This window comes from Hemicordylus capensis, chromosome 1 (genome assembly GCF_027244095.1).
Source record: "Hemicordylus capensis ecotype Gifberg chromosome 1, rHemCap1.1.pri, whole genome shotgun sequence".
NCBI classification, from domain to species: domain Eukaryota; kingdom Metazoa; phylum Chordata; class Lepidosauria; order Squamata; family Cordylidae; genus Hemicordylus; species Hemicordylus capensis.
In genome coordinates this window covers 304,151,075-304,177,594 of record NC_069657.1, presented here as the reverse complement: position 1 = coordinate 304,177,594, position 26,520 = coordinate 304,151,075, and the positions used below count along the sequence as shown (strand labels likewise).

Here is a 26,520-nt window from a genome sequence, read left to right as displayed (position 1 = left end):
ACTTGAAACCTTCTGCTCTTCCCAGAGCGGCTCCATCCCCTGACGGGAATATCTTACAGTGCTCACAGGTTGTCTCCCTTCAAATGCAACTAGGGTGGACACTGCTTAGCTAAGGGGACAAGTCATGCTTGCTACCACAAAACTCTCTTCCCTAGATCAGCTGTCCTCTGCGAGACCCCTGGGGAGAGGGGCAAACACGGGCCCCCTCTCCCCTAGCTACGCCCCTGTCATTTGCTGATCTAATTATGTATGAAAAGGTACTGCAGTTAACCCTCCGACCAAGAACTCTGAGCAATAATAGGTATTCATAATTCAAGACTCACCCCTTCATTTCTATACATTATTTTTGATATCAATTCTAACAATAATTTTAAACAAATATGGCTTTTTAATAATCATGTTTAAATAATGAAGTGGCATAGTGATAGAAACCTTATTCTTAGAATGTACCGTATTCTGTCAGAGTTTCCACAGACATTTAAAAGAGGTCACCTTGCCCTTAGGTTGATTCTTTTGCTCATATTATTCATAGGGGAATAAGATCAAGTGCAGCCTACAGACCATGTAAGACAGCAGTGCAGATGCGCTAAAAGCAGCTTAGTTCTGTGGATGTTTCTGAGCTGTTCTGTTTGGAAGTATATCATACTGAGGGTAACTTCTCCAAAGGCATTTTGTACTTAGGTTAAAAAGAAAAAAGAAACATGTATTTGATAATAATGAAAGGGGCACATGTGTTTCAAACATGACTTTTCCTTTCAAATACATAAAAGTGATGAGGGAAAAGGTTTGGGTCACTGTTTCAATTTATTTTAATAGGCAAAGCTGTATTCAATACACAAATTCCCTCTTCATAATAAATAAAGTATGCATGTCTCTCCTACTTATGTATCTATACTGAAGAAGAAGAAAAATCAGAGGAAACAACTGTAAGTGATTTATTTCTCACTCTGTTCAAAATGAACTGAAGGAATGAGCATGACCCTGTAGGCCCTTTCAGATGTTCAATTAATACATGGGAGGGGGTTCCCGATCACATGGAGAGAGCCCTACACATTTACCTGTGAACATGCTTAAAGTCTATGCAGACCTTCAAACTGAATGTGCATAAGCAGAGGGCAGATATTGCTGCTATGAATGTCCACTGAATATCTAAGGGTCTTTTATCTTATTGTATGATAATTTGTAGTGGGGTGTTTATTTTCATTATCCAGCATAAGGGTACTTTTATACCCAGGAAGAGTAAGGACACAATGGAATATGATGTGGAATTCTGATTTGCAAGGTTGTCATGCTTGAGTAGACGGCAAAGGGTAGACACAGAGAGGCAATACAATGTGTATTAAACTACACAGAGGAGAAGAAACAAAGCCAGGATTTCTGGCTTCAAATCCCAGGGGGTATCACATCTCTCCTCAAACTCCTTGTAAAAAAAAGTGTGCCAACAATTCTCATAATATTGTGTCATCAGCTAATATTTCCCTTCAGTCAGTTTTACTGGGTACAATAAAAAAAGAGAATACTTACAACTTCTCCGGGTTGCCCACTGGGGCCAACTGGTCCTGGAGGTCCCTGTAGTACAATTATAACTATGTAAGTTAAAAATAAATGGTTATACGATGCCTGTGTTAAAGGGGGTATAGCTGAACAACAGCAATAAGAAGGAAAAATGTCAATTTACTTCTAATCACGTTTATTTTAGATTTCCTTTAGTGTACCAATAATTTAGGGGCCCCTTAAAGTGTGTATCCATATCTTCAACCCTAATGGTCTGACCTAGCCAACTTCTATGTTACACAATCACAATCAATTTTCAGGAAGCTATATTATCAGATTATGTGTTGAGATTTTATATGCAGGGGAAACCCACTCTGAACACTCTGCAGATTAGCTGCTCTTCATAAACAACTGTGTTGCATGCAAGAGGAAAGGGCTGTATTACTAATCTGGCTGCCCCTCTGCATCTGAATAATCATTCATAATCACTTCTATTTCAGGGGCATGGAGGGAAACGATGACCTACAAAATGATTTACACCAGGAAAGTCCCTCTAGATGAGTGTTTTAAAGTCGTAAGGATAGTATGAAGTTGTGCAACTCTGAGCTTGTCTTCATGATTATTTCATGTCCACTATATATAAAATAACAAAGGTCAAAGAAACAATGAAGTGCTTCTTTTAGTTATAGCAGGACCGTTTCTCAGTTTGGAGAAGGAGCATAACAGAGTTTGAGTGGTAAAGGCAGTGATTCTGGTCATTGTATTTGAGTATAATTCCTGCTTCTGTTTAACAGTCTACTGTGTATCTGGTAGGGATGTGCGAACCAGCTCGACCTTGAGTTGGTTTGACATTGAACTGGGCCAGCTTGAAGGCTCACCCCCGGCTTGCCCTCGAGTCGAATCAGACACAGTTTGGCTCAAGATTGAGCCGAACTGCCCCTGCTGACCGGTCTAGTGTTCTAACATTTTTTTAAAACCCCTTTATAAAGAACTCAAAACTTCTGGGGTGTGCTGCCATGGGAGGGGAGTCTCCAGTGGTTGCACCCTTCCCCGTCAAGGTCTCAAAATGGCCTGGTTCAGGCAGTTTTTTGCCGTTCTGGGCTGTTTTGGGCCCGTTCTGGGCCTCTTTGCTCTGTTGGCCATTTTGGAGGCCAACGTGCATGTGTAGTGGCCACCTGCATGACCAGGGTCACACAGATAGCCAGTGCGCCTGCGCAGCATCCTTCAAATTGGCCACCAGCAGTGCAAAGAGGCCAAGAATGGGCCAAAAATGGGCCCAAAACAATAGACTTGTGCCCAAAATGTTTCGGAGGCCATTGTAAAGGCCTCCAAAACGTTTTGGCGCTGGGGCAGGATTCGGTGCTTCGGCACTGGCAGGGGTACTACTTTAAGGGTGGGGGAGGGTGTACTCACCACCCCCCCCGCCGTGTTTCCCTCACCGGCACTCTCCAAATTTCAAGCCCCTCGGGGCGGCAGCGTTTCTCCCTGCTGCCCCGTTCCCCCCATCGGACGGAAGTGGCTGGAAGTCGCGCGTGCGCCCATCGTGCGCATAAGCACCCGCCCACCTGCCGTGCGCGCGCATGCACAACGGGCGCCCGCGCGCTCGCGACTTCCAGCCACTTCTGGCCGACGGGGGGAACGGGGTGGCAGGGAGGAACGCTGCCGCCCCAAGGGGCTTGAAATTTGGAGAGCGCTGGCGGGGGAAACACGGCGAGGGGGGGGTGAGTACACCCTCCCCCACCCTTAAAGTAGTACCCCCGCCAGTGCCGAAGCCTATTCGGGCACATCCCTACAAAACAATCCAAATGGAGCCTTTTTGAGACTGGGGGGAGGAGGAACTGCCAGAGACTCCCCCATGGCCACAGCAGTGCCCCCCCCGGAGGCGGTGAGTTCTAAGAAAACTTTTTAAAAAAATGTTAGAACCCCCAGACAAGCCTGAATTGGGGCCAAGACGGAATTGGCTGGTGTGTGTGTGTGTTGGGGGGCAAAACCAAACTTGTCCGGTTCTGTTCAAATCTGATTTGGACTTGAACCAAACCAGGCATACTGGTTTTGTGCACATCCCTAATATCTGGAATTGTGCAGACCAAGGATGTCAGGATTTTGACAGAGTTTCATCTTTCCAGGTTCAATTTCAAGATGTTAACAGGACATCCAGAAAGAACTGTTATGAAGTTGCATATATTTCTGACACGTTTCAAAGGTTCAGTTGAGGATAACAGAGCTAACAACATACAGATGCTAAAACCTTGGCTCACATACAGAACAACAAAGCACTTGCAGTAGCAAGCATTATGGGGATGGGGCGGGGGGGTGCATGCATTGCTCCATGTGCCCACATTCCACATGCATTGCTGTACAGGAGAGCAAGTGGGGACTTCTTGCATAGTGCTCTTCCATCCTCCTGAAGCCTTCTGTTGCTGAAGAAACACGTCATGGAGGGCTGTAAAATGCTCCCATGGTGACAGATTGCTTCAGGAGGAAAAGAGAGTTCTGCACAAGAAGTTCCCACTCACTCTTTTGCACAACACACATGAAACCGAGCACATGGAACACTGTGTTTGTTCCTCCCACATCCTCATAATGCTTGCTACTGCAAGCACTTCATTTGTGAGTCATTGAGGAGTATCATATTGTAGTCTGGAAACCAATAGTATGCTGCTATTGTTCTGGAAGAGAGCACACAAAGCTTACATGCAATACATGTATTGTACAGTTTATTATATGTAGTTTACATACCTGTGGCCCTGGACTTCCAATGGGTCCAGAAGGACCAGTCTCTCCTGATTCGCCCTAAACAAATGATTTCAAGAAAGGTAAGTTAGCCTTTTATCTATTATAATAGATGGAAATTGCACATAGCACAAGTGCTCGTAGGATGCACTAGTGAGAATTCACAAGTTATTTTAATTCCTCACGAGCCTTTTGCACCAATTTCACCCTGAAAAGGGAGTGAAACCCAGTGCAAAGCTTAATTCCAAAGACTTGCCAGTGAAGCATTTCTCTAGAGTCATAGCCAGTATGATCCTTTGGCAATATTTCAGTGGGAGCAGAACATGGCCACTGATGAGGTCCTTCAAGTTAACAATGAGAAAATACTTTGTGAACGTTTACTCAGATCAGGACCTGAAGGGCTCACAAGTGTGGGAATAGTATAGTGAATAACAGTGCAGTAGTTAGAGAACGTGCTGAGAAAGTTAGAGGCAGCAGCTAGAGGGCAGGGACATCAGCTAGTGGCAGGAATAGTAATAATAGGAACAATATCTATCATAAATACTATAACACAGTATGACAGATATTAAAGAATAAGACTTGCTTATTAATAGAGAAAAACAGTACAAGTAGTACTCAAGACCAAATAAAACCTCAAGATTATGAAGCCAGACACTGGAGTCTGCCAGATGTCTACACATGGACGTAACATTTGCATAGAGGCTAGGAGTGTAAAATCCACTGCATATAGGTCCAAACCTACATCCATCCATTGAAAGCCTACTGTAGATACAATCTTGAATTTGATTGCACAATTGGAATTTATGCACAGAGGCCCAATGCAAGTGTTATCCAGCAGACCCAGAGGTGGGAAAAGTACATCCACTGAGCATGAATGATCCTGCCTCCCCGACAACATGTAGTAAAAAAATCATTCAAACCAGACCATGATCTATCATCTTTTTACTTGCAAATGACTAACTTTAACCTCTTTATCACAGTGGCAATAAACATCAAACTCCATATAGAAACAGTTATGTTCATGTTTTATATATAAAGATTTTTAAACTAATTAAAAGCACATCAGAAAATGAATACCCAAAGTATGCAGCAGGTTAAGAAAATACAGCAGAAAGAGACTACAGTTCAGAGTTCCACTTACTGGATCCCCCTTTTCTCCTTTTTCAGAAGCCTCTCCCTAAAACAGAGTATACACTATCAGTCCGACCAAAACTCCAACAGATACTGAAAACCATGGGCTTGAGAGTGCTGCTTCCAGGCAGCATATTTTGTCTTTGCTAATTTCCCTTCTTATTTTGTTTTTAAAGTCTAGGCTGATGAGTGCAAGTCATGCTTAATTACCCAAGTCCTAACACACACATTAACAAATACCTGCTCCCCTGCCCCACAAGCAGCTCATGATTTACCTTTTCACCTTTTGTGCCTTTTAAGCCCAGTTCGTCTTGATGACTCTTTTGAGAAAAAGAAAATGATACAAAGTTGTCTCCAGTGTTTTACCCTGACAGGTGAAGAAACCCCACAACTGCCCTGCATCCTTCTCCTCAATATGGCCATCTAATGTTCTCCAAGATTAAGCCACAAAATCATATCAACAAAATTCAAGTAGTGATAATTAAAACTCTAAGGCACTTCTGTGTGTAATGCTTGCCCTGGAACATAGGAGGTGCTACATGTGTTCAACATACTATTATTTATGCCAGTGATCCTCACTATTTTTCAAGAGGGGGCCACTTTGACCAACACCCCCCCCACACACACACACCAAACCTTCATTGTGAGACCATTTTCCACTGTGCTGACCTCCACACAGTACTGCTTTTCTGAGTGCTGGGAGGGCCCTTTAATTCAATTCAATGCAATCAATCAATCATTCAATTTCTATACCGCCCTTCCAAAAATGGCTCAAAGTGGTTTACACAAAGAAATAATACATAAATAAGATGGGTCCCTGTCCCCAAAGTGCTCACAATCTAATAAGAAACATGAGATAGAAACCAGCAACAGTCACTGGAGGTACTGTGCTGGGGGTAGATAGGGCCAGTTACTTTCCCCCTGCTAAATAAAGAGAATCACCATGTTAAAAGGTGCCTCTTTGGGAGAGATGAGTCCTGTCTTAAGAGCTCTAGACCAGGAGCAAAGCACTGGGTAGGGTTAGACTTCCCAGCACTCTGTACATGCCTTACAAAATGGTGCAGGGCCCCAAAGGACTCCCTTTCCCTTAGAGAAGTGTGTATTTGCCCCCGCCCCAGTGCAGAGCAAGGCACAGCACTGCACGGTGGGAATGGTTACCTCCACATGGTGCCAGAGTGTTCAGCTTTGGGTGAAGCTTCAGACAGGCCCAATAATAAACCATTAGTCAGGGAGCCACACTTAAGATTGATGGGCACTGCCACTGGCTCCTGGGCCTTACAAGGAAGAACACTGGTTTAGGCCTAGAGTACATCGATGACTATTTCAAATTGTTACAGATGTTTGACGTTCTGATCCCGACTTAGCCCTCCTTTGTCAAATTCCACTAGAAGTAAGTTGCTCTTATCAAGGATGGAGGCTTAGCTAAGGGCTGAATGACTCATGCACACATGCCATGGAATACAATGCATTTAGTTTAGTTACTATCCTACCAAGATAAAAAATCCAGGGCAGGGCACAATAGTTTAAAAAAGCTTTCAGTATAGTATGACAGCACATGAGATAGCAACTTTGCTGTAGCAAAGCAGGGCTGGAAATTCAATGTATGTTGCACTGAGTTCCATGGAAGGAAGGCAGAATACAAATACAATAACAAAATTTTAAAAAGCCTGTGTAATGGGGTGGGGGTGGGGAACAGGCTACATTTAGTAGAACTTAGCCCACACCTATTTAAACTTCCAGTCTGAAGAGGAAGGTTTTACAGTTCTTTTGGAAAACAGCTAGATTAGATTTTGATGGGCTGCTAAAGAAGGGAGTTCTGTGGTTGTAGGGTAGCCACTGAGAATGCTTCTGTACATTATTATTATTTCTTGTTTACACAGTCAGACAGATGTTATTGACTGGTTTGTTTTATCCAGACATCAAGTCCTTCCCAAGGACCTGGGATGGCTGAATTTTATTGTCAATGTTGTTGTGGTGGTTGTTATAGATATCGTCGCAGAATATAGGCTGTTCCCAGTAAAGCTGCTTTTTGTAATTGGCTGATGGTGATTTCTGTGGCCCCTATGGTGCTGAGGTGCTCTTCAAGGTCTTTTGGAACTGCACCCAGGGCGCCAGTGACCACTGGGATTATTTGGGTCTTTTTCTGCCACAGCCTTTCCATTTCAATTTGTAGATCTTTGTATTTGGTGATTTTTTTTCTATTTCTTTTTCTTCTATTCTGCTATCCCCTGGTATTGCTATGTCGATTATTTTGACTTGTTTTTCTTTCTTCTCGACTACAGTTATATCTGGTGTATTGTGTGGCAGATGTTTGTCTGTTTGTAGTCGGAAGTCCCATAATATTTTTACATCTTCATTTTCTTCAACTTTTTCAATTTGATGGTCCCACCAATGTTTGGCTACAGGTAGCTTGTATTTTTTGCAGATGTTCCAGTGTATCATCCCTGCTACTTTGTCATGCCTTGTTTGTAGTCAGTCTGTGTGATCTTTTTACAACAGCTGATTAGGTGGTCCACGGTTTCATCTGCTTCTTTACAAAGGCGGCACTTGCTGTTTGTAGTGGATTTTTTGACTTTTGCTCTTATTGCATTTGTTCTTAGTGCCTGTTCTTATGCAGCCAGTATTAAACCCTCTGTTTCTTTCTTCAAGTTGCCATTCTTAAGCCATTGCCAGGTCTTGGTGATGTCTGATTTTCCACTTATATTGTGCAAATATTGACCATGCAGGGGCTTATTTTTCCATTTTTCTGCTCGGTTCTTGACTTGTTCTTTCTTGTAGGCCTGCTTTGTTTCATTGGTGTTGAATAATTTCGCATTATGGACCATTTGAAGTGCATCTTCTTCACTGTCCTTGATATATTCTTCAAGGCCTCTTTTCTCCTCCTCTACTGTTTGATGGACTTGCAGCATTCCTCTTCCACCTGAGCTGCGAGGGAGGTATAGCCTATCGACATCACTGCGGGGGTGCAGAGCATGATTGATGGTCATGATTTTCCTGGTCTTACGATCTAGCGTCTCTAGCTCTGCCTGGGTCCAGTCTATTATTCCTGCAGTGTATCTGATAACAGGTATAGCCCAGGTGTTTATGGCTTGTATGGTGTTCCCGCCATTGAGTTTGGACTTGAGGATTTTTCTAACTCTCCTGATGTATTCACTTCCAATTTTTCTTTTAACTTCAGTGTGTGTGATGTTATCAGCCTGGAGAATGCCCAAGTATTTGTAAGGTTCTTTCTCTTCCAGTTTCTTGATCTTGCTTCCATTGGGCAGTTCTATTCCTTCTGTTTTTCTTATTTTCCCTCTGTTCATTATTAATGCAGCACACTTGTCTAGTCCAACTCCACTGCTATATCTGAATATACGGACAGTGTTTAGCAGTGATTCGATTTCTGACTGGGACTTTCCATACAACTTCAGATCGTCCATGTACAGCAGATGGTTGATTTGACTTGATGTTTTAGATGTTTGGTATCCGAGGCCTGTTTTGTTTTGAAAGTGGGGTCATGGCGATTACAAACAACAGAGGGGATAGTGAGTCCCCTTGGAAAATGTCTCTTCTAATGCTAACCTGTCCAAGTGTCTCACCATTGATTGTTAACTGTGTACTCCACATGCTCATTGCTTTTTTAAAATAAATATCTGAATGTTTTTGCTGACACCAGTTGTTTCTAAACATTTTAGCATCCATGTGTGAGGCAATGAATCGAAGGCTTTCTTGTAGTCAATCCATGCAACACTTAGATTTGTTTTTCTTCTCTTGCAATTTTCTAAAACCATTTTGTCAATCAGCAGCTGGTCTTTTGTGCCTTTGGTGTTCGGGCAATTTCCTTTCTGTTCAACTGGAAGCTGTTTGTTAGTTAATAAGTGTTGCATCACTTCATCTGCTATTATTCCAGTTAATAATTTGAACATGGTTGGCAGGCAGGTTATTGGTCTATAATTACTTGGAACTGCACCTTTTGCTGGGTCTTTCATGATGAGATGAGTTTTCCCAGTTGTTAGCCATTGTTCAATATCACCTCCTTGCAAAATGTGATTCAACTGTTTTGATAGTTGTTTATGAAGGCTTGTTAGGTGTTTAAGCCAAAAGCCATGCAGTTCATCGTCGCCTGGAGCAGTCCAATTTTTAATTTTCTTTGCTCTTTCACTTATTAAATCTGGTGTTATTATTAGATCTTGGATTTGTTGGTTACATTTTTTGACGTCTTTCATCCAGCCTGCTTCTTTATTATAATCTATTGGATTGTCCCATAAATTCCCCCAGAATTGAACTGTTTCTTCTTTATTTGGTGTTTCTAGGTTTCTTGCAGTTTCTCCTTCTATGCTTTGGTAGAAATGTCTCTGATTTGACTGGAATTGAAGATTCTGCCTGTGTTGTGTAGTTCTGGCTTCATATCTGCTAATCTTCTTTGACACTGCTGTTATTTGCTGCTTTATTATTTCCAGGACTTCTCTAATTTTCCTTGAATCTAGGTGGTATTTTTGGATCAGATACTGTTTGGTGTTTTCATTCTTCAGCTTCTTGTCTTTCATATCTTTCAATTTACTAGCATCTGATCTAAGCCTGGAGATTTTATTTTCTAATCTAATCGTCCATTTAGGTGATGTACTACTTTCATTTTTTACAGATCCATTGATCTTATATCCGAGCTCTTGTGTTATTGTTGCTGCACTGTACATTAGTTGGTTTGTTTCTTGCAAATTATACAGCATTGACATCTTTTAATACCTGAGCAAGTTGTTTTTTGGCAACTGTTTTTAGAGCTGGAAGTCGAACCCTGGTGGTTGTTTGGTTCATGTGCTCAGTTATTTTTTTCTTTAGTTCTTGTTGCTTTTCTGTTAAACGGCATTTAGGTTTTTGAGGTGAAGGCAAAGGGGAGGTTGCCTGGTTTTGATTTTGAAACAGTTCAGCAACAGTGGCATCCTCTATTTCCAACACCTCCTCCACCTGCACCTGAGTAACTGCTTCAGTTGGTGGTAATTCTTCTTCCATGTCTTCAGCCTGTGTTGCTCTTTGCAGTTCTTCCAGCTCAACTCCTGTGAATACTTTATTTCTTATTATGAATCTTCTCTGGTCTGCTAGCCTTTGTTCTGCTATTTCTGTATCTGGATGCTTCTCTTTCCAAATTTGGTACATTCTTTTTAAATAACCTCTTCTAGTTGGACTAGACTTGTAATAGCAGATCATTATTTCTTTGTTGGCATTTTTCATATATTTTTTTCGGTTAAGCAACGTATCTTCCAGTAACTTTGCTGTCTTCAGCCCTGGTTGCTCAACTGAAGATCCTGAGTCCTGTTGCCCACTTGCCACCAGATGTCCAGGGACTCCAGCACCTGGCGCGGTCCTTGTTGACCCGGGCGACCCATCAACAATATGGTGAGACGTAACATTATTATTATTATTATTATTATTTCTTGTTTACACAGTCAGACAGGTGTTATTGACTGGTTTGTTTTATCCAGACATCGAGTCCTTCCCAAGGACCTGGGATGCCAGAATTTTATTGTCAATTGTTATAGATATCGTCGCAGAATATAGGCTGTTCCCAGTAAAGCTGCTTTTTGTAATTGGCTGATGGTGATTTCTGTGGCCCGTATGGTGCTGAGGTGCTCTTCAAGGTCTTCTGGAACTGCACCCAGGGCGCCAATGACCACTGGGATTATTTGGGTCTTTTTCTGCCACAGCCTTTCCATTTCAATTTGTAGATCTTTGTATTTGGTGATTTTTTCTATTTCTTTTTCTTCTATTCTGCTATCCCCTGGTATTGCTATGTCGATTATTTTGACTTGTTTTTCTTTCTTCTCGACTACAGTTATATCTGGTGTATTGTGTGGCAGATGTTTGTCTGTTTGTAGTTGGAAGTCCCATAATATTTTTACATCTTCATTTTCTTCAACTTTTTCAATTTGATGGTCCCACCAATGTTTGGCTACAGGTAGCTTGTATTTTTTGCAGATGTTCCAGTGTATCATCCCTGCTACCTTGTAATGCCTTTGTTTGTAGTCAGTCTGTGCGATCTTTTTACAACAGCTGATTAGGTGGTCCACGGTTTCATCTGCTTCTTTACAAAGGCGGCACTTGCTGTTTGTGGTGGATTTTTCTACTTTTGCTCTTATTGCATTTGTTCTTAGTGCCTGTTCTTGTGCAGCCAGTATTAAACCCTCTGTTTCTTTCTTCAAGTTGCCATTCTTAAGCCATTGCCAGGTCTTGGTGATGTCTGATTTTCCACTTATATTGTGCAAATATTGACCATGCAGGGGCTTATTTTTCCATTTTTCTGCTCGGTTCTTGACTTGTTCTTTCTTGTAGGCCTGCTTTGTTTCATTAGTGTTGAATAGTTTCACATTATGGACCATTTGAAGTGCATCTTCTTCACTGTCCCTTATATATTCTTCAAGGCCTCTTTTCTCCTCCTCTACTGTTTGATGGACTTGCAGCATTCCTCTTTCACCTGAGCTGCGAGGGAGGTATAGCCTATCGACATCACTGCGGGGGTGCAGAGCATGATTGATGGTCATGATTTTCCTGGTCTTACGATCTAGCGTCTCTAGCTCTGCCTGGGTCCAGTCTATTATTCCTGCAGTGTATCTGATAACAGGTATAGCCCAGATGTTTATGGCTTGTATAGTGTTCCCACCATTGAGTTTGGACTTGAGGATTTTTCTAACTCTCCGTATGTATTCACTTTCCATTTTTCTTTTAACTTCAGTGTGTGCGATGTTATCAGCCTGGAGTATGCCCAAGTATTTGTAATGTTCTTTAATAATAATAATAATTAATATTTATATCCCACTCTTCCTCCAAGGAGCCCAGAGCGGTGTGCTACATACTTGAGTTTCTCTTTCACAACAACCCTGTGAAGTAGGTTAGGCTGAGAGAGAAGTGACTGGCCCAGAGTCACCCAGCTAGTTTCATGGCTGAATGGCGATTTGAACTCGGGTCTCCCCGGTCCTAGTCCAGCACTCTAACCACTACACCACGCTGGCTCTCTTACTGTTTAACTATAGTAATGGATGTTGTGGTCAAATAGGCAGTCTCAGCTGATGTTATCGGCCAGGATGGTACAAAGGTGGGTCTCTGAATTATGACTTGTGGCATGAACTTGTCTCCACAGATTAGCCTGTCATCATATCAAACAGAAATACTCTGCTCTGAGATCCCCTTTGAACTGTATGAGGAGGTAGTAGATCATTACTGGGGCAATCCACTAGTCCTTCTTCCCACACTGCAGTGGAAACAGGGGAAGAAGTTTATATGAATTGACCGTGGTTGTATGAATTGCCCACTCTTTCCTCACTTCTTTGTAAAATCTGATATAGCTTTAAATTGGTTGTAATATTTGGGTTGTTCCTTGGGTTGTTCCTTCGTAAAATCGGAAATAGCTTTAAATTGGTTCTAATATTTGGGTTGTTCCTCACTTGAACATTGAGATGTATTCTGTCTGGACACTGGTACCTCTGTTTTTAAATGAACATGCTGGGAAGACTTAAACATAATTACTATCTTTTAGTGCTTCCAAGCATTTCCGAGTTCTTATAATGCTTCCAAGCACTTCTGAGTTCTTTATAAGCCCAACACACAGCGCTGCATCGAAGTGTACTATTCAGAACAATATGCACATTTCATTCACTCATTAAAAGCACAATTGGAAAAATATTCCTCTACATCAGGCAGTCAGAAAAGAGAAAGGGAACAAAAAATAGCATTTTCAGAATGTATATAAATTTTGAAAATGGGAATGTATTTTAATGGAAATGTTCCAATTCAATGACCGCATCTAAACCATATAACTGACTTTGCATACACAAGAGAACATTTTAAATGTGAACTTATTCAAAATCACAATTGGCTAGCTAAGAGTAAAGATGTGAACTTCAAACCATAAATAAAGCAAGTGGGCATAGACAAAAGTGCTTTGAATCCCTGTAAGAGTGCTACAGGGACAAAACTAAAGGCACACATACAATATGCCACCTTGGCCATGTGAACTGGCACTTTAAAATGGACACAGCTTGTTCACCCTAACCAGGAATTAGCTACACAAGTCAGCCTTGCATCCAAAGGATTCAAGATGGTGTGTGTGTGTGTGTGTGTGGGAGGATTAATTTTACATAAGTAGTAGCATCAGTCAGTGGTTCTGCAATCCCAACAAATAACTTGGGGTCTTTCCAGTCCATGAAGTTTTACATAGGCACTTTTTTGGTGCTGAAAACAGCAAAACACTGGCAAAAGTACTGAATGTAACACAGCACCCTTAAACACTGGTGTCACTAGAACATGCCTCCATTATTTGGCTGGGTGCCCTAAACCTGGAGTTTAAGGGTAGTTTACTTATTTATTTAGATTTATATGTCGCCCTACTCCCATAGGACTCAGGGTGGCTTACAAGCAATAATATACACGACAGAAAACAATAGGCATTTATAGTTCTTAATGTCTGTAGTTTAGTCTTTTTATATTTCCATAATATTCTATATTTGCTATTCATTCTCCCTTTGTTCTATACTTTTTAATCTTTGACAGTTTATTCAGAATTTTATGGCATTTTATGTTGCTTCACATTATTTTATATATATCCCTTTTACTTCCTTGATGAAGAGTTATCTGTCTTGAAACATATTGGTTCTGCATTTTTTTCTTTTTACACCCAGAAGAGCATCTGTTTTTGTCATTTAAAATGTGAACATGGTTTGGCTTTTACAAGATGCCTTTTGCCACATAGCTTTTTATATGTTATGTACTTATATTATGTGTTGTAAATAAAGAAATCTGCCAATTCCTAAGCTGTGTAGTAAGCAGTCGTCCACTGTGAAGTCTAACAGTAGGAGAATGGTGGTACTTAGGTCAGGCATATAAAGGTACATTATGTACTTCAATAGATCTTCAAGTCTTCCCAAAAGGCAAATTATTTCTCCTAAATACACATTATTTCACTGAGTGTCACTGATCCATTTTCAAGGCTTGCGTCAGGCCTGTTGTAACTGGTTCCAGAGAGTCTAAGTATTGAAATCTGAAATTTAGATTGGCAAGTCATCTCTTCCATCATCCTCAATACTAAACCTAGCTCTCCTTCTTTAGCAAGTTGCTCACTTGAGAATAAGTCATTAAATGCTTCACACTGGACAGCTGACGGGAGGAGTGTGTTGGTGCACTGTAAGAGGATTTTAAAGATGATTAATTTCTGGAAGGCAAAACAGCTGGCCCAAGTTTTGCCAGGAGATATTAAATGGGAAACATGAGATGACTTAGGAATTTGTAGAACTTTGTGGCAGTGGGAAACATGAATCTCACAGACAGATGCACATCAAACCCTGGGGACTTCCACTGTGGTTCATGTCACCTGCCACTAAGTTAATCTTATATAATGTGGAATTAGAAGGCCATTAAAACTTGATGCCAAATATACCGAGAATTATTATGAGAAACAAACTATGTATAAGGGGGAAGAAAAATCTCAATAAAACAAGTTAATTGACTAACACAGCATATCACATTCATCAATAAAACAAGTTTTTCATGCAGAATGGATTAAGGAATCTGACCAGTAAGTAGCCCTTCAAATAACAGTTCAGTAAGAACAAGATCTCTAAACAGTAAAATCTACCGTATATTATAGATATGGATAATAAAATGGTTTAACTGATTTTGTTCTCGGAATAAAAGATATTATTATTATTATTATTATTATTATTATTATTATTATTATTTCAATTTCTATACCGCCCTTCTAAAAATGGCTCAGAAAGAAACTGCACTGAGCAAAATGTATTTTGAGGCTGTGCTGAATGAGACACAATAGACTGACTGGTTTCTTGCTTCAGTTTTTATGTTCCTTCCTCCAATTAAGCTTCAGGAGGCTTACAACAATTATAAAACATATTACATTACCCTAAAAATCACACCCTTATGAATACAATATTAAGGCTCATCAAAATTATTACCATAAAATCCAATAATTATCCCAATCAGGACAACTCTGAATTTTAGAACTCTAACAGCATCATAAACACCAGAGAATAATTTACTAAACAGTTCCATACAGAAAGGAAGTTGTTTTCAATTGCATTCTGGGGAAGCCCCAGTTTATCAAAGGTGCCTCAAAGAGAGTGCCCTCAAGTAATGGCAGACAATCTGCCTTTTAGATAGAGAAGAAGCAAGCAAGCACTATTAGTATTTTGTTTATAGGAGCTTTATGGAACTTGCCTCAATGTATGGTCAGCATATGTAAACAACAACAGAGAATTAAATGTCTGAAAAGTGGTTGGCATCCTAGGCAAACCCAATTTGTCCTTTTAAATTAATGGGAATTCCTTGAGTAAACTTGGGATGTCATCCAGTTTCATTAGCATTCTTGCTATTCTCCTTTCTCAGCCCACCCCTCTACATGCAAAATACAAGCATAATGTAAGACAGGATGTCATGAAACCATCCATATCCTTCATTCTTTCTAATGTAAATTAGAACGTTCATACCTGATAATATGGCCCTTTAAAGAAATCTTGAAATCCTGGCACACCTGGAGGCCCCTAGACTCGGAAAAATGTCAAGACCTAAATTTGTCATTTCGATTGAAATCCAAGTAATGAAATATTTCCAAGTGCAGAAAATTGATTACTAGGCATTATTCATTTATTGTAACTTCTGAAAGCACATAAACACAAATAGATTTTTTTTAAAAAAAAAAATCTTCCTGATCCTTAGAAACACTGCTCAGGTGAAAAAAAATTCAATTAGCATCAAACTGTGTCTGAATAATTTGTGTCAATGTCAACACACACACACACACACACACACACACACACACACACACACACACACTTTAAAGCCTTAGTCAAGCCTGACAACTCTGTGTACTTTTTCTTTCTCTAATATGCCTTTATTTATTGAAAAACAAGAAAGAGGAGGCAAGCTTCCAACAACTCCTATATTTCAGATTTCCAAACATCCCTCTCCCTGTAATGCAAAACCACAAAACCATCCTTTAGTAGATGAAGTTGTCTTCTACTGAGTCAAACCAGCAGTCCTTCTAGCCCAGTACTGTACAGCTGACTGGCAATGGCTGTCCAAGGTCTTAGGCAAAGATATTTCCCAGCTCTCCTTCTTAAGATTAGAGAGAGGTTTGTCTCACGATCGGTGAGAAGAGCCTCTAGGGGGGTTGCGAGGAGACAGTCTGCTCTGGGCAGCCACAGCGGCCACCCACACGACTGCCAGCTTCGTGATGGAGCTGGCGGAGACCGGGAGGATTGGGGGCTGGAAGTTCCAGTATGCCCTGCGTGAGCACGCAGGGCATAGTGGAGAGATCCCTGAACCGGGAGGCTGCTTTTAAGCTTCCTGGCTGGGGGTCTACTCATGAGTAGCTGTGGCTACTCACAATTTTGAAAAACGGGTTTAAGGGGAGGGGTAGTTAGGTGAATTAACCACCTGGAAGCCACCAGGCTCACCCGAGAGCCCAGTGGTTCACACGGTCAGGTGAAATTGGGCTAGGCTCTCCTAGCCCAATTTTGCCTGATTGTCAGAATAGCCTCAGAGTCTGGCAAACTTTTCCATGTTTGGAAAAGAACCTCAGCAGCTCATAAAACATCTACCTCAAATGAAATGAGAGTTTCTGAAACTCCCAAAGTTCTTTCCCAAGCTTGAATCCAGAAATTCGCTGATTTCTCCTTCCCAAAAGATTCCCCCAAAGCCCTCAGCACAGGAACACAAGAAGCTGCCTTGTCAGAACTTTGGTCCATCTAGCTCACTATTGCATACACTGAATGGCAACAGCTCTCCAAGGTTTAAAGGCAGGAGTTCCCCCTCCCCCAACTTTACCTGGAGATGCCAGGGATTGAACCTGGTTGCTCCTGAATGCAAAGCAGATCCTCTCCCACTGAGCTATGGCCCCATCCCCTACCTGCTCCCCAGACACACACACACCCTTTTTACTCACCAATCCAGTAGTGGTGGAAACAGTAGTGGTAACTCAAGGAAAGGAGGGAGGCTTTAAAACTGTTAAAACCCTTTCATCTCCTTGCCCCACTGCTGTTATTCCTGCTGCTAGACCACTAAGGGTGGGTGCCCCTGCTAATTGAGCAAAGAGGCGCCTTTTAAAAGTGGCAACTCTCTTTATTGAGCAGGGGAGAGTAACTGGGCCTATCCAGCCCCAGCACAGCATCCCTCCAGTGGCTGTTGCTGGTGTCTGTCTTACATTTCTTTTTTTAAGATTGTGAGCCCCTTGGGGACAGGGATCCATCTTTATTTATTTTTATTTCTCTTTGTAAGCTGCTTTGGGAACATTTGTTGAAAAGTGGTATATAAATATCCATTGTTGTTGTTGATGAGACTTAGTGGTCCACTGGCAGCAGGAGCAGCAGTACAAGGGGAGGAAGGAGATGAAAAAACCTTTCCCCTTCTCACTCCCATCACCCAACTGATAAGTAAAGGGAAAGAGATATTTTTTGGAAGTGAGGGAGGAACTGGTGAAGCAGGGCCTTTGAGGATGGGGAATCTGAAAGGCCATTTTTCAAATCCCTGCTTTAGATCAGAAAAATGTTCCAGGTTCTTCTGATTTGGGAAGTTGGCAAGGGGAGAAGTCACATCAGTTCTGAGTTGTATGGGGCATGCTTGAGAGAACTTGTCCATCTCTACTTAAAATCCCCTTTTTAACTAGAGAGGCCAGTCGACTGGGTTCCAAGGCATGATCTGAGGGCACACAATGCAGGCACCTTGCTAAAGCTACACACGTCCAAGTCTGGTAAATACTTGAATGGCTGGCCACTTGGAAGCCCCATGTACACCACCTTGAGTTTCATGAAAGAAGAAAGTAGCGGTGTGCACGGACCATTTGACACAGTTTGGCCCAAATTCAGTTTGAATTCTGCATGAACCGGACCAAAAGTGAACTGATTCAGTCAAACCAATTAGCTGGGCTGGTTGGTTCAATGAACCAGCATGAACTGGTTCAAAGCGGTTCACAATTGAACTGCTTAAACCATCCCAGTTTGTGGTGCTCTGGTTCATGAGTGAACCTGTTATGCACATCACTAGAAGAAAGGTGAGATATAAATATAAAAATCCAAATATAAACCTGCAGCCTTTTGCATGTATGCATTCTGCAACTGAGCTATGGGCCTTCCTCATGAGCTGTTAACTGCTTCATACTGTCAGACCAGTAGGGATGTGCACAGAAAATCTTCGGCATGACGGGGGTAGAGCTTTAAGGGTGGGGGAGAGTGTACTCACCCCCCCGCTGCGTTTCCCCCGCCAGCGCTCTCCAAATTTAAAGCCCCTCGGGGCGGCAGCATTCCTCCCTGCCGCCCCGTTTCCCCCGTCGGCCGGAAGTGGCTGGAAGTCGCGAGCGCGCACGTGCACGACGGGCGCACACGCGCTCGCGACTTCCGGTCAATGGGGGGAACGGGGCGGGGGGGTGAGTACACTCTCCCCCACCGGCGCCGAAACGCCGAAACAGCCCCTACACCCGAAACGTTTCGGGCACAAGCCTACAGACCAGCAGTTCATCTATCCCAGGATATACAGACAAAACATGTGTACTAGTAAGCATTGACACCTTCCTTTAATGTGTTAACCCCACAACAGATCAGGGGGAAATGATGATGTTGTGCATCATCCACACAGAAAAAAAGTATGTGTTTTTGGATTATAAGCTGTCTTGAAAGACTCAGTTAAAAAGCAAAGCGATTAAAATACTGGGACATTTAGTCTCAGAACCTTTTTTTTTCATCTGATGTATCATATTGTAAGATGATGATTCAGGTTCAGAGAACTGTCAGATTTGGTGGGGTGGGGGGCGGAATAGAGTTTCAAGTCACCCTAAACTATTCTCAGCAAAGCTCCTCCACTGCACCCCAAAGGAGCCATCCTAAGAAAGCTTCCCACTTTGAGACAGTCTAATCAGGACTTGCCAAACAAGATTAATCACAGCTGAAGCCATCCAGACCCAGAATTATGAAATTATAAATATTTATAGCTATATAAAGACATTTTCTGAGAAACAAAGCGAAACAAATGAGCCAGCAAAGCAATTTTAAAGCAGCTGCTACAGAAAACAGTTCAGAAAAACACCACCACCATTATCTGCTATTTATATTGGCCTTGACCCAGACACAAGTGTTAATACCTCTGATACATTTTCAAGTTCTTATAAGTGTGTTCAGTCCAGAGCATCCTTTGCAAACACTACTGCATTAATGCTCACAACACTCATAGGAAGAGAGACAGCTTTGGTGGGAAGCAAGAGAGACAGCCTGGGTGGGGCACTGACTGCTGTGTTTTCCTCTGCCCCACCTCCTCCAGGTGTGCCCATCACTGGGCCTGCTGCTGCTACAAAGAGCAGGCAGGGCCAGAGGCGTGAGCCTCTTGGTACCAGCAGAAGGGTGAGAGCACAAGGGCTCTTGTCCTGGTGGCTCTCAGCCTTGGGGTGAGCAGCCTGGGGCCTCAGAAGACCTTCCTTTTTTCCATCAAGAAGCCAGCAAGAGAATATGACTGAGTGAGTCTTGGACCTGGTCTTTATCAATCAGAGGAGCTGTGGTTGGTTGGGCTGAGGAGATGTGTTTGGGAGAGCAGAAAAGTGGGGATGGTCTGGGGTGGCAATATCACAGGTAGCGGGCAGAGGGACATATGGCAGTGAGAGCTGGGCAGGCCATTACAGGGGGAAATGGGCCAGGCAACTGAGGCCTGTTCCTTTTCCCAGCTCTTCACCCAACCCTTTAGCCCCAGGGAGCTCTAAGAACACACCCTGGAGGATTAGGATGCTGCTGTTGAATGCCAGGTCGGTAAATGTTAAAACATCTCTTATCCATGATTTGATTGTGGATGAGCATGCTGACCTGGTATGTGTGATGGAGACCTGGTTGGATGAGCTGGGTGGGGTTGGTCTCTCTCAGCTCTGTCCTCCGGGTTTCCTGATACTGCAGCAGTCCCGTCTGAAGGGTCAAGGAGGGGGCATTGCAGTCATCTGTCGTAAGACCTTTCCCATTTCCAGGTGCCCGGTCAAGCAGTCTCAAAATTTTGAGTGTTTGTTCTTGAGCGTGGGCCTCTGAGATAGGTTTGGGATTCTGCTGGTGTACTGATCACCCTGCTGCAATTCAGTCTCCCTACCTGAGCTGGCGGAGGTGATCTTGGAGGTGGCTTTGGGTTCCCCCAAACTTATTGTCTTGGGGAATTTCAATGTCCATACTGATGCCCCCCAAGTAGGAGCGGCTCAGGATTTCATGGTCTCCATGGCAACCATGGGCCTATCTCAGCTGGTATCTGGCCCTATCCTCATGGCAGGACATAATCTGGATCTGCTTTTTGCCAAACAGGGAATAAATGATCTTGAGGTGGGGGAGTTAACTCCCTTGTCATGGACAGATAATCACCTGGTGGGGTTTAATATGACTGCCATCTACACTCTGCAGGGGTGGTGGACCGATTAGAATGGTCCGCCCCCAGAGGCTTATGGATCCACTCGGTTTCCAGGCAGGCCTTGGGAGTTTACAGTGTCCAGAGCTGGTGACTCTGTCAAGGCCCTGGTAAATCTCTGGAACGGAAAGACTGTCCAAGCTGTTGACACAGTTGCTCCTAAACACCCTCTCCAGCTTGGAGGAGTCCGTTCTGCTCCTTGGTTTTCCTTGGAGCTTAGGGCAATGAAACAACTTTGGCGACGGCTGGAATAACACTGGAGGAAGAGTTATGACGAATCTGACCGAACACAGGCTAGAGCCCATTTTAGTGACTACTCCGTGGCAGTGGGGGCGGCGAAGAAACACCTTTTCTCCACCTCTACTGAATCTGCTCAGTGCAGACCAGCGGAGCTGTTTTGTGTAGCAAAGACATTGGCCACACATCCCCCTCCAAGTAATGGAGGAGGAATCATCTACAGTAGGGATGTGCAAAAAATTTCGGGCACAGAACGATCTGTGCCCGAAATGAACAATTTCGGGTGATTCGGGGCCGAACCGAATCACCCCCGATGTCCCCCGATATTTTTCGGGCACGAGCCGAATCACCTGAATTTCGGACCCGAAAAATTCGGGTGATTCGGTTCATGGCTGATTTTTGGCGATTTTTTTAAAGTTTTAGTGACTTTGGGGCAGTTCGGGGGCATAGCATGGGATCTGGGCAAAAGGAATGGGGTGGGGTGGTAGTGCCTAATGGGTGCAGGCTACCACCCCAATTTCAGGGGGATTGGGCAAAGGGCTGATTTTTGGTAAATTTCTGAAATTTTCATGTCTTTGGGGCAGATTGGGGCATATTGGGGCAAAAAGTGGGGCCTGGGGCAGAATAGTGGGGTGGGGTGGTAGTGCCTCATGGGTGGAGGCTACCACCCCAATTTCAGGGGGTTTGGACACAGGGGTGATTTTTTGAGAATTTTTGAAGTTTTAGTGACTTTGGGGCAGTTTGGGGGCAGAAAGTGGATCTGCCCCAAAATAGTGGGGTGGGCTGGTAGATAGTGTCTAATGGGTGGAGGCTACCACCCATGCCCAATTTAAGAGTGATTGGGCAGGGGGTGAATTTTGGTGAATTTATTTTTATGAGGTTTGTCTTCATAAGGTGAAGTGTGCTAAATTGATTACTTCCTCATATTATTCATAGTAAAGGAAAGTGTGAAAAAGTGAAAGTGGGGTCATGAGAGCTGTTTAATTGAAAAAAATCTCATTTGCTATGATAGAATGAGAATTCACACCTTAGAACTGAGGTGTGAATTCTCATTCTATCATAGCAAATGAGATTTTTTTCAATTAAACAACTCTCATGACCCCACTTTCACTTTTTCACACTTTCCTTTACTATGAATAATATGAGGAAGTAATCAATTTAGCACACTTCACCTTATGAAGACAAACCTCATACAAATAAATTCACCAAAATTCCCCCCTCTGCCCAATCACTCTTAAATTGGGCATGGGTGGTAGCCTCCAGCCATTAGGCACTATCTACCAGCCCAGCCCACTCCTTTGGGGCAGATCCACTTTCTGCCCCCAATCTGCCCCAAAGACACCCAAACTTCAAAAATTCTCAAAAAATCAGCCCTCTGCCCAATCCCCCTGAAATTGTGGTGGTAGCCTCCACCCATGAGGCACTACCACCCCACCCCACTATTTTGGGGCAGATCCACTTTCTGCCCCCAAACTGCCCCAAAGTCACCAAAACTTCAAAAATTCTCAAAAAATCACCCCTTTGTCCAAACCCCCTGAAATTGGGGTGGTAGCCTGAACCCATGAGGCACTACCACCCCACCCCACTATTCTGCCCCAGGCCCCACTTTCTGCCCCAATATGCCCCAATCTGCTCCAAAGACATGAAAATTTCAGAAATTTACCAAAAATCAGCCCTTTACCCAATCCCCCTGAAATTGGGGTGGTAGCCTGCACCCATTAGGAACTACCACCCCACCCCACTCCTTTTGCCCAAATCCCATGCTATGCCCCCAAACTGCCCCAAAGTCACTAAAACTTTAAAAATTCACCAAAAATCAGGATTTTGCCCAATCCCCCTGAAATTGGGGTGGTAGACTCTACCCATTGGGCACTACCACCCCACCCCAAAATTTTGCCCCTGGGCCCCTTTTTACCCCCGAATCGATTCGGATTAAATCCGAATCCGAACCGAATCAAGAGTGATTCGGGTGACCCAGATTCGGGCACAAAACAGAACAGGGGTGATTCAGCTCGGGTCCGAGCCGAATCACCCAAAAACCCGAATTGCACACCCCTAATCTACAGCCTGTTGTAACCAGTTTACTCGCCACTTTGCAGATAAAATTGCTCACATCTGTGCTGATTTGGACTCCAGAGTTCTGGCAGTTCTGGCAGATATGCCTCAGGTACCACCTGGTCCTATTGTGTTGGATTCTTTTCAGTTGGAGCAGCCTGAGGATGTGGACAAGATCCTGGGTACTATGTGCGCTACATTGTGCGTTCTTGACTCTTGCCCTTCATGGCTAATAAAAGCTGCCAGGGAGGGTACAGGCAGATGGTTGAAGGTGATTATTAATGCTTCATTAAGCGAGAGCAGGATTCCATCATGCCATTACTAAAAAAAACCCCTCCTTTGATCCAGCCAACCTGGACAACTATAGACCTGTCTCTAACCTTCCCTTTTTGGGCAAAGTGATAGAGCATGTGCTGGCATCCCAGCTGCAGAGGGTCTTGGATGATACTGATTATTTAAACCCTTTTCAATCTGGCTTCTGCCCTGGATATGGGACTGAAACTGCCTTGGTTGCTCTAGTGGATGATCTACGCCAGGAACTAGACAGGCGGAGTGTGTCCCTGTGGGTTCTGCTAGACCTCTCAGCAGCATTCGATACTGTCAGCCATGGTATCCTTCTGGACTGCCTCTCAAGTATGGGAATCAGAGGTACTGCTTTGGAGTGGCTCTGGCCCTTGGGGGGAGGGTCCAGAAGGTGGTGCTGAGAGACAACTGCTCAGCTCCATGGCCATTGGCCTATGAGGTACCACAGGGTTCAGTTTTGTCCCTCATGCTCTTTAACATCTACAAGAAACCGCTGGGAGAGGTCAACCGGGGACTTGGACTGAATTGTCAGCAATATGCAGATGACACTCAGCTCTACCTCACCTTGTCACCTGATCCTAGGGGGGCAGTGGATGTCCTGAATTGAGGGCTGGAGGCCGTGATGGGTTGGATGTGGGCTAATATACTGAGACTGAATCTGGACAAGATGGAGATAATGTTGGTCAGTAGGAGAGCCAATTGGGATGAGGAGATTCTACCAGTTCTGGGTGGGGTTGCACTCCCCTTGAAGCCTGGGGGTATTGCTGGTCCTTTGGAAGCTCAGGTGAAGGTGGTGGCCAGGGGTGGCTTTGTACAGCTTCAGCTAGTGCACCAGCTAAAAAGTCCCTTTTTCGAGAAGGCAGATCTGGACACACTTACCCACGCCTTAGTCACATCATTGGTGGATTATTGTAATGTGATCTATGTGGAGCTGCCCTTAAAGGATATTCAGAAACTGCAGCTAGGGCAAAATGCAGCAGCTAGGATTTTAGCTGGAGTTGCCTGCTGAGATCACATCACACCCATTTTGAAAGAGGTGCACTGGCTGCCAGTTTGTTTCCAGGTCTTAACAGTTTCGGCCCTGGATACCTGAATGACCACCTGCTCCCAAGGGTTGCTGCCCGCTTGACGAGGTCATCTGAGGAGGCTGTGCTCCGGGTGCCGACAATGAGGGAGGCCAGGCTGTCGTGCACTTGGGACAGGGCCTTCTCTGTGGAGGTCCCAGACTCTGGAATGCTCTCCTGGTGGCTATTCGCTCCTCGGTCTCCATCACAGTTTTTAGAAAGTGTGTTAAATCTTGGCTCTTTACCCAGACTTTTATATTTTTGTCTCTATTGCTGCTGCTTTGTATTTTGGATGGTTATATTGTGCTTGTATTTTAAATCTTTTTAGTCAGATCTATGATTTTATATTCTAGCTTTATATTTTAATTGTGTATTTTTTATAGTCTTGTTTTAATTTTCCCTGTGTGAACCACTTTGGGGTTGTTTTAATGAAAGGTGGTATACAAATTTAACAACAAATTTTAAAAAAAGATATACACAGAGGGACAGTGTTTATACCTGCAGATTATGATCTGCAAGGTCAAATAGTTGGTCACTGGACCAAAGGGCTGGAAGAATCTGAAGGAAAATTAGATGAAGGGTGACCTACAACAACCCTCTCCCATATCAACACATAAACCCCACTACAAATTAACTTACCTTATTCAAGTTGTATTATATCACAAGCACCACATAGTCGATCCAAGAAAACATAGTGCTTAGCCGATTTCCCCTCCTTTCCTCTGTTGCCCCGATGTATGTCCCTGAGGGTCCCCCAGCCCACAGACACATATTTTCAGGGGGTATCAGAGAAAAGGGGTGGTTCGGAAAAATAGTTGCACATGGGGGCAACATTTTACTGTGAGAGTATCTGGATGCTGCTCACTGTGTTTTTGCCTTTAGGCAAAGTAACATTTAGGCAAGGGGTCACTTTATATACACCATGTTCTAGTATCACAGCAAGAAAAGAGTCCCAAGATTTATCTACACCAGGGATTCTCAACATTGGGTACCCAGATGTTATTGGCCTTCAACTCCCATAATCCCCAACCAAAGGCCACTGCAGCTGGGGATTATGGGAGCTGAAGTCCTATAACATCTGGAGATCCAACATTGAGAATCCATGATCTACACTGACAAAGGGATAGAGCTAGGCAAGTAGGATCTGGTTTCCTTCCCAGTGAGTTCTATGGGTCTAAAGCAAAAGTCTCAAATTGATGCCCTCCTAAAGATGTTAGCCTAAAAGTTCCATCATCCGTGGCAATTTGTGAATTGGGATTATAGGATTTATAGCCCACAACTGGAAGGTGGTACACCCTTTTGCTTCCATCCATGCATATGGGGAGAAATAAAATACTGAACTTTGGATCACCCTAGGGGATTTTACCATATGTGTATGGATTTCCATCCACACAGATGAACATTTCACTCGAATTTTAATAAAACAATGCATGACTGAATCAGCTTCCAACCAAGCTGTTCTAGTTCTATGTCCCTCTAGCCTCTAATTCATTTCTGCGTTAAATTCCTAAGTGTGTGGCTGTGTGCCAGGAAGAAACATCCCTGGTGTGAAGTTTCCTTGGCTCTGCAGCACTTATAATGCAGTGGGGAGACAGTTTCTCTTTTATCCCTGGAAGTGCCCTATGCCACCTGAAAATATGTCCCTGAGGACTGCATGACCCTCAGGGACGTATTTTTCAGATGGTGCAAGGCAATTCAGGGGAAGGAGAAATCAGTGAAAAATTGCCCCCTCCCCTTACAAAATAGGTGCTTGTGGAATTAAGGAAGCTTTCAACTGAGGGGATGCTTCTTCCTGGCATGTGGCCTCATGTTTAGTCAGAATATCAGCCCATGAAATGAGACTGACAAGTAATGTCACTCTGTGAAGCAATCATGCAATGATGTGTTTGTTTTGTGCCTACAATAGTTCTCAAGAGTAATAAACCACCATGCATTGATTTGAAAAGCCAGTTATCTGATCGGAGAATACAACTGAAAGCATGTATTCCTACTAGAAAACATATCCATTTTCATTTCATAGTACCTTTCCACAATCAGTTACATAGGAAGCTGCCATATACTGAATCAGACCATTGGTCCATCTAGCTCAGTATTGTCTTCACAG

At 43.3% G+C, this 26,520-nt stretch overlaps 1 protein-coding gene across 14 annotated transcripts in view; it reads right to left on the bottom strand.

The window, feature by feature from the left end:
- Positions 1-26,520, bottom strand: part of COL19A1 (collagen type XIX alpha 1 chain) — a 404,037-nt gene that overhangs the window by 101,799 nt on the left and 275,718 nt on the right. For all 14 annotated transcript variants that reach the window (XR_008314075.1, XM_053286727.1, XM_053286726.1 and 11 more), the window contains 5 exons: positions 15,828-15,881; positions 5,634-5,678; positions 5,369-5,404; positions 4,234-4,287; positions 1,525-1,569 (listed from right to left, as the gene is read on the bottom strand). Coding sequence is in view for 13 of the 14 variants with exons in the window: in XM_053286727.1 (XP_053142702.1) it covers positions 1,525-1,569; positions 4,234-4,287; positions 5,369-5,404; positions 5,634-5,678; positions 15,828-15,881 (234 nt within the window). In the remaining variant the exon portion in view is untranslated. The remainder of the gene's footprint in view (positions 1-1,524; positions 1,570-4,233; positions 4,288-5,368; positions 5,405-5,633; positions 5,679-15,827; positions 15,882-26,520) is intronic.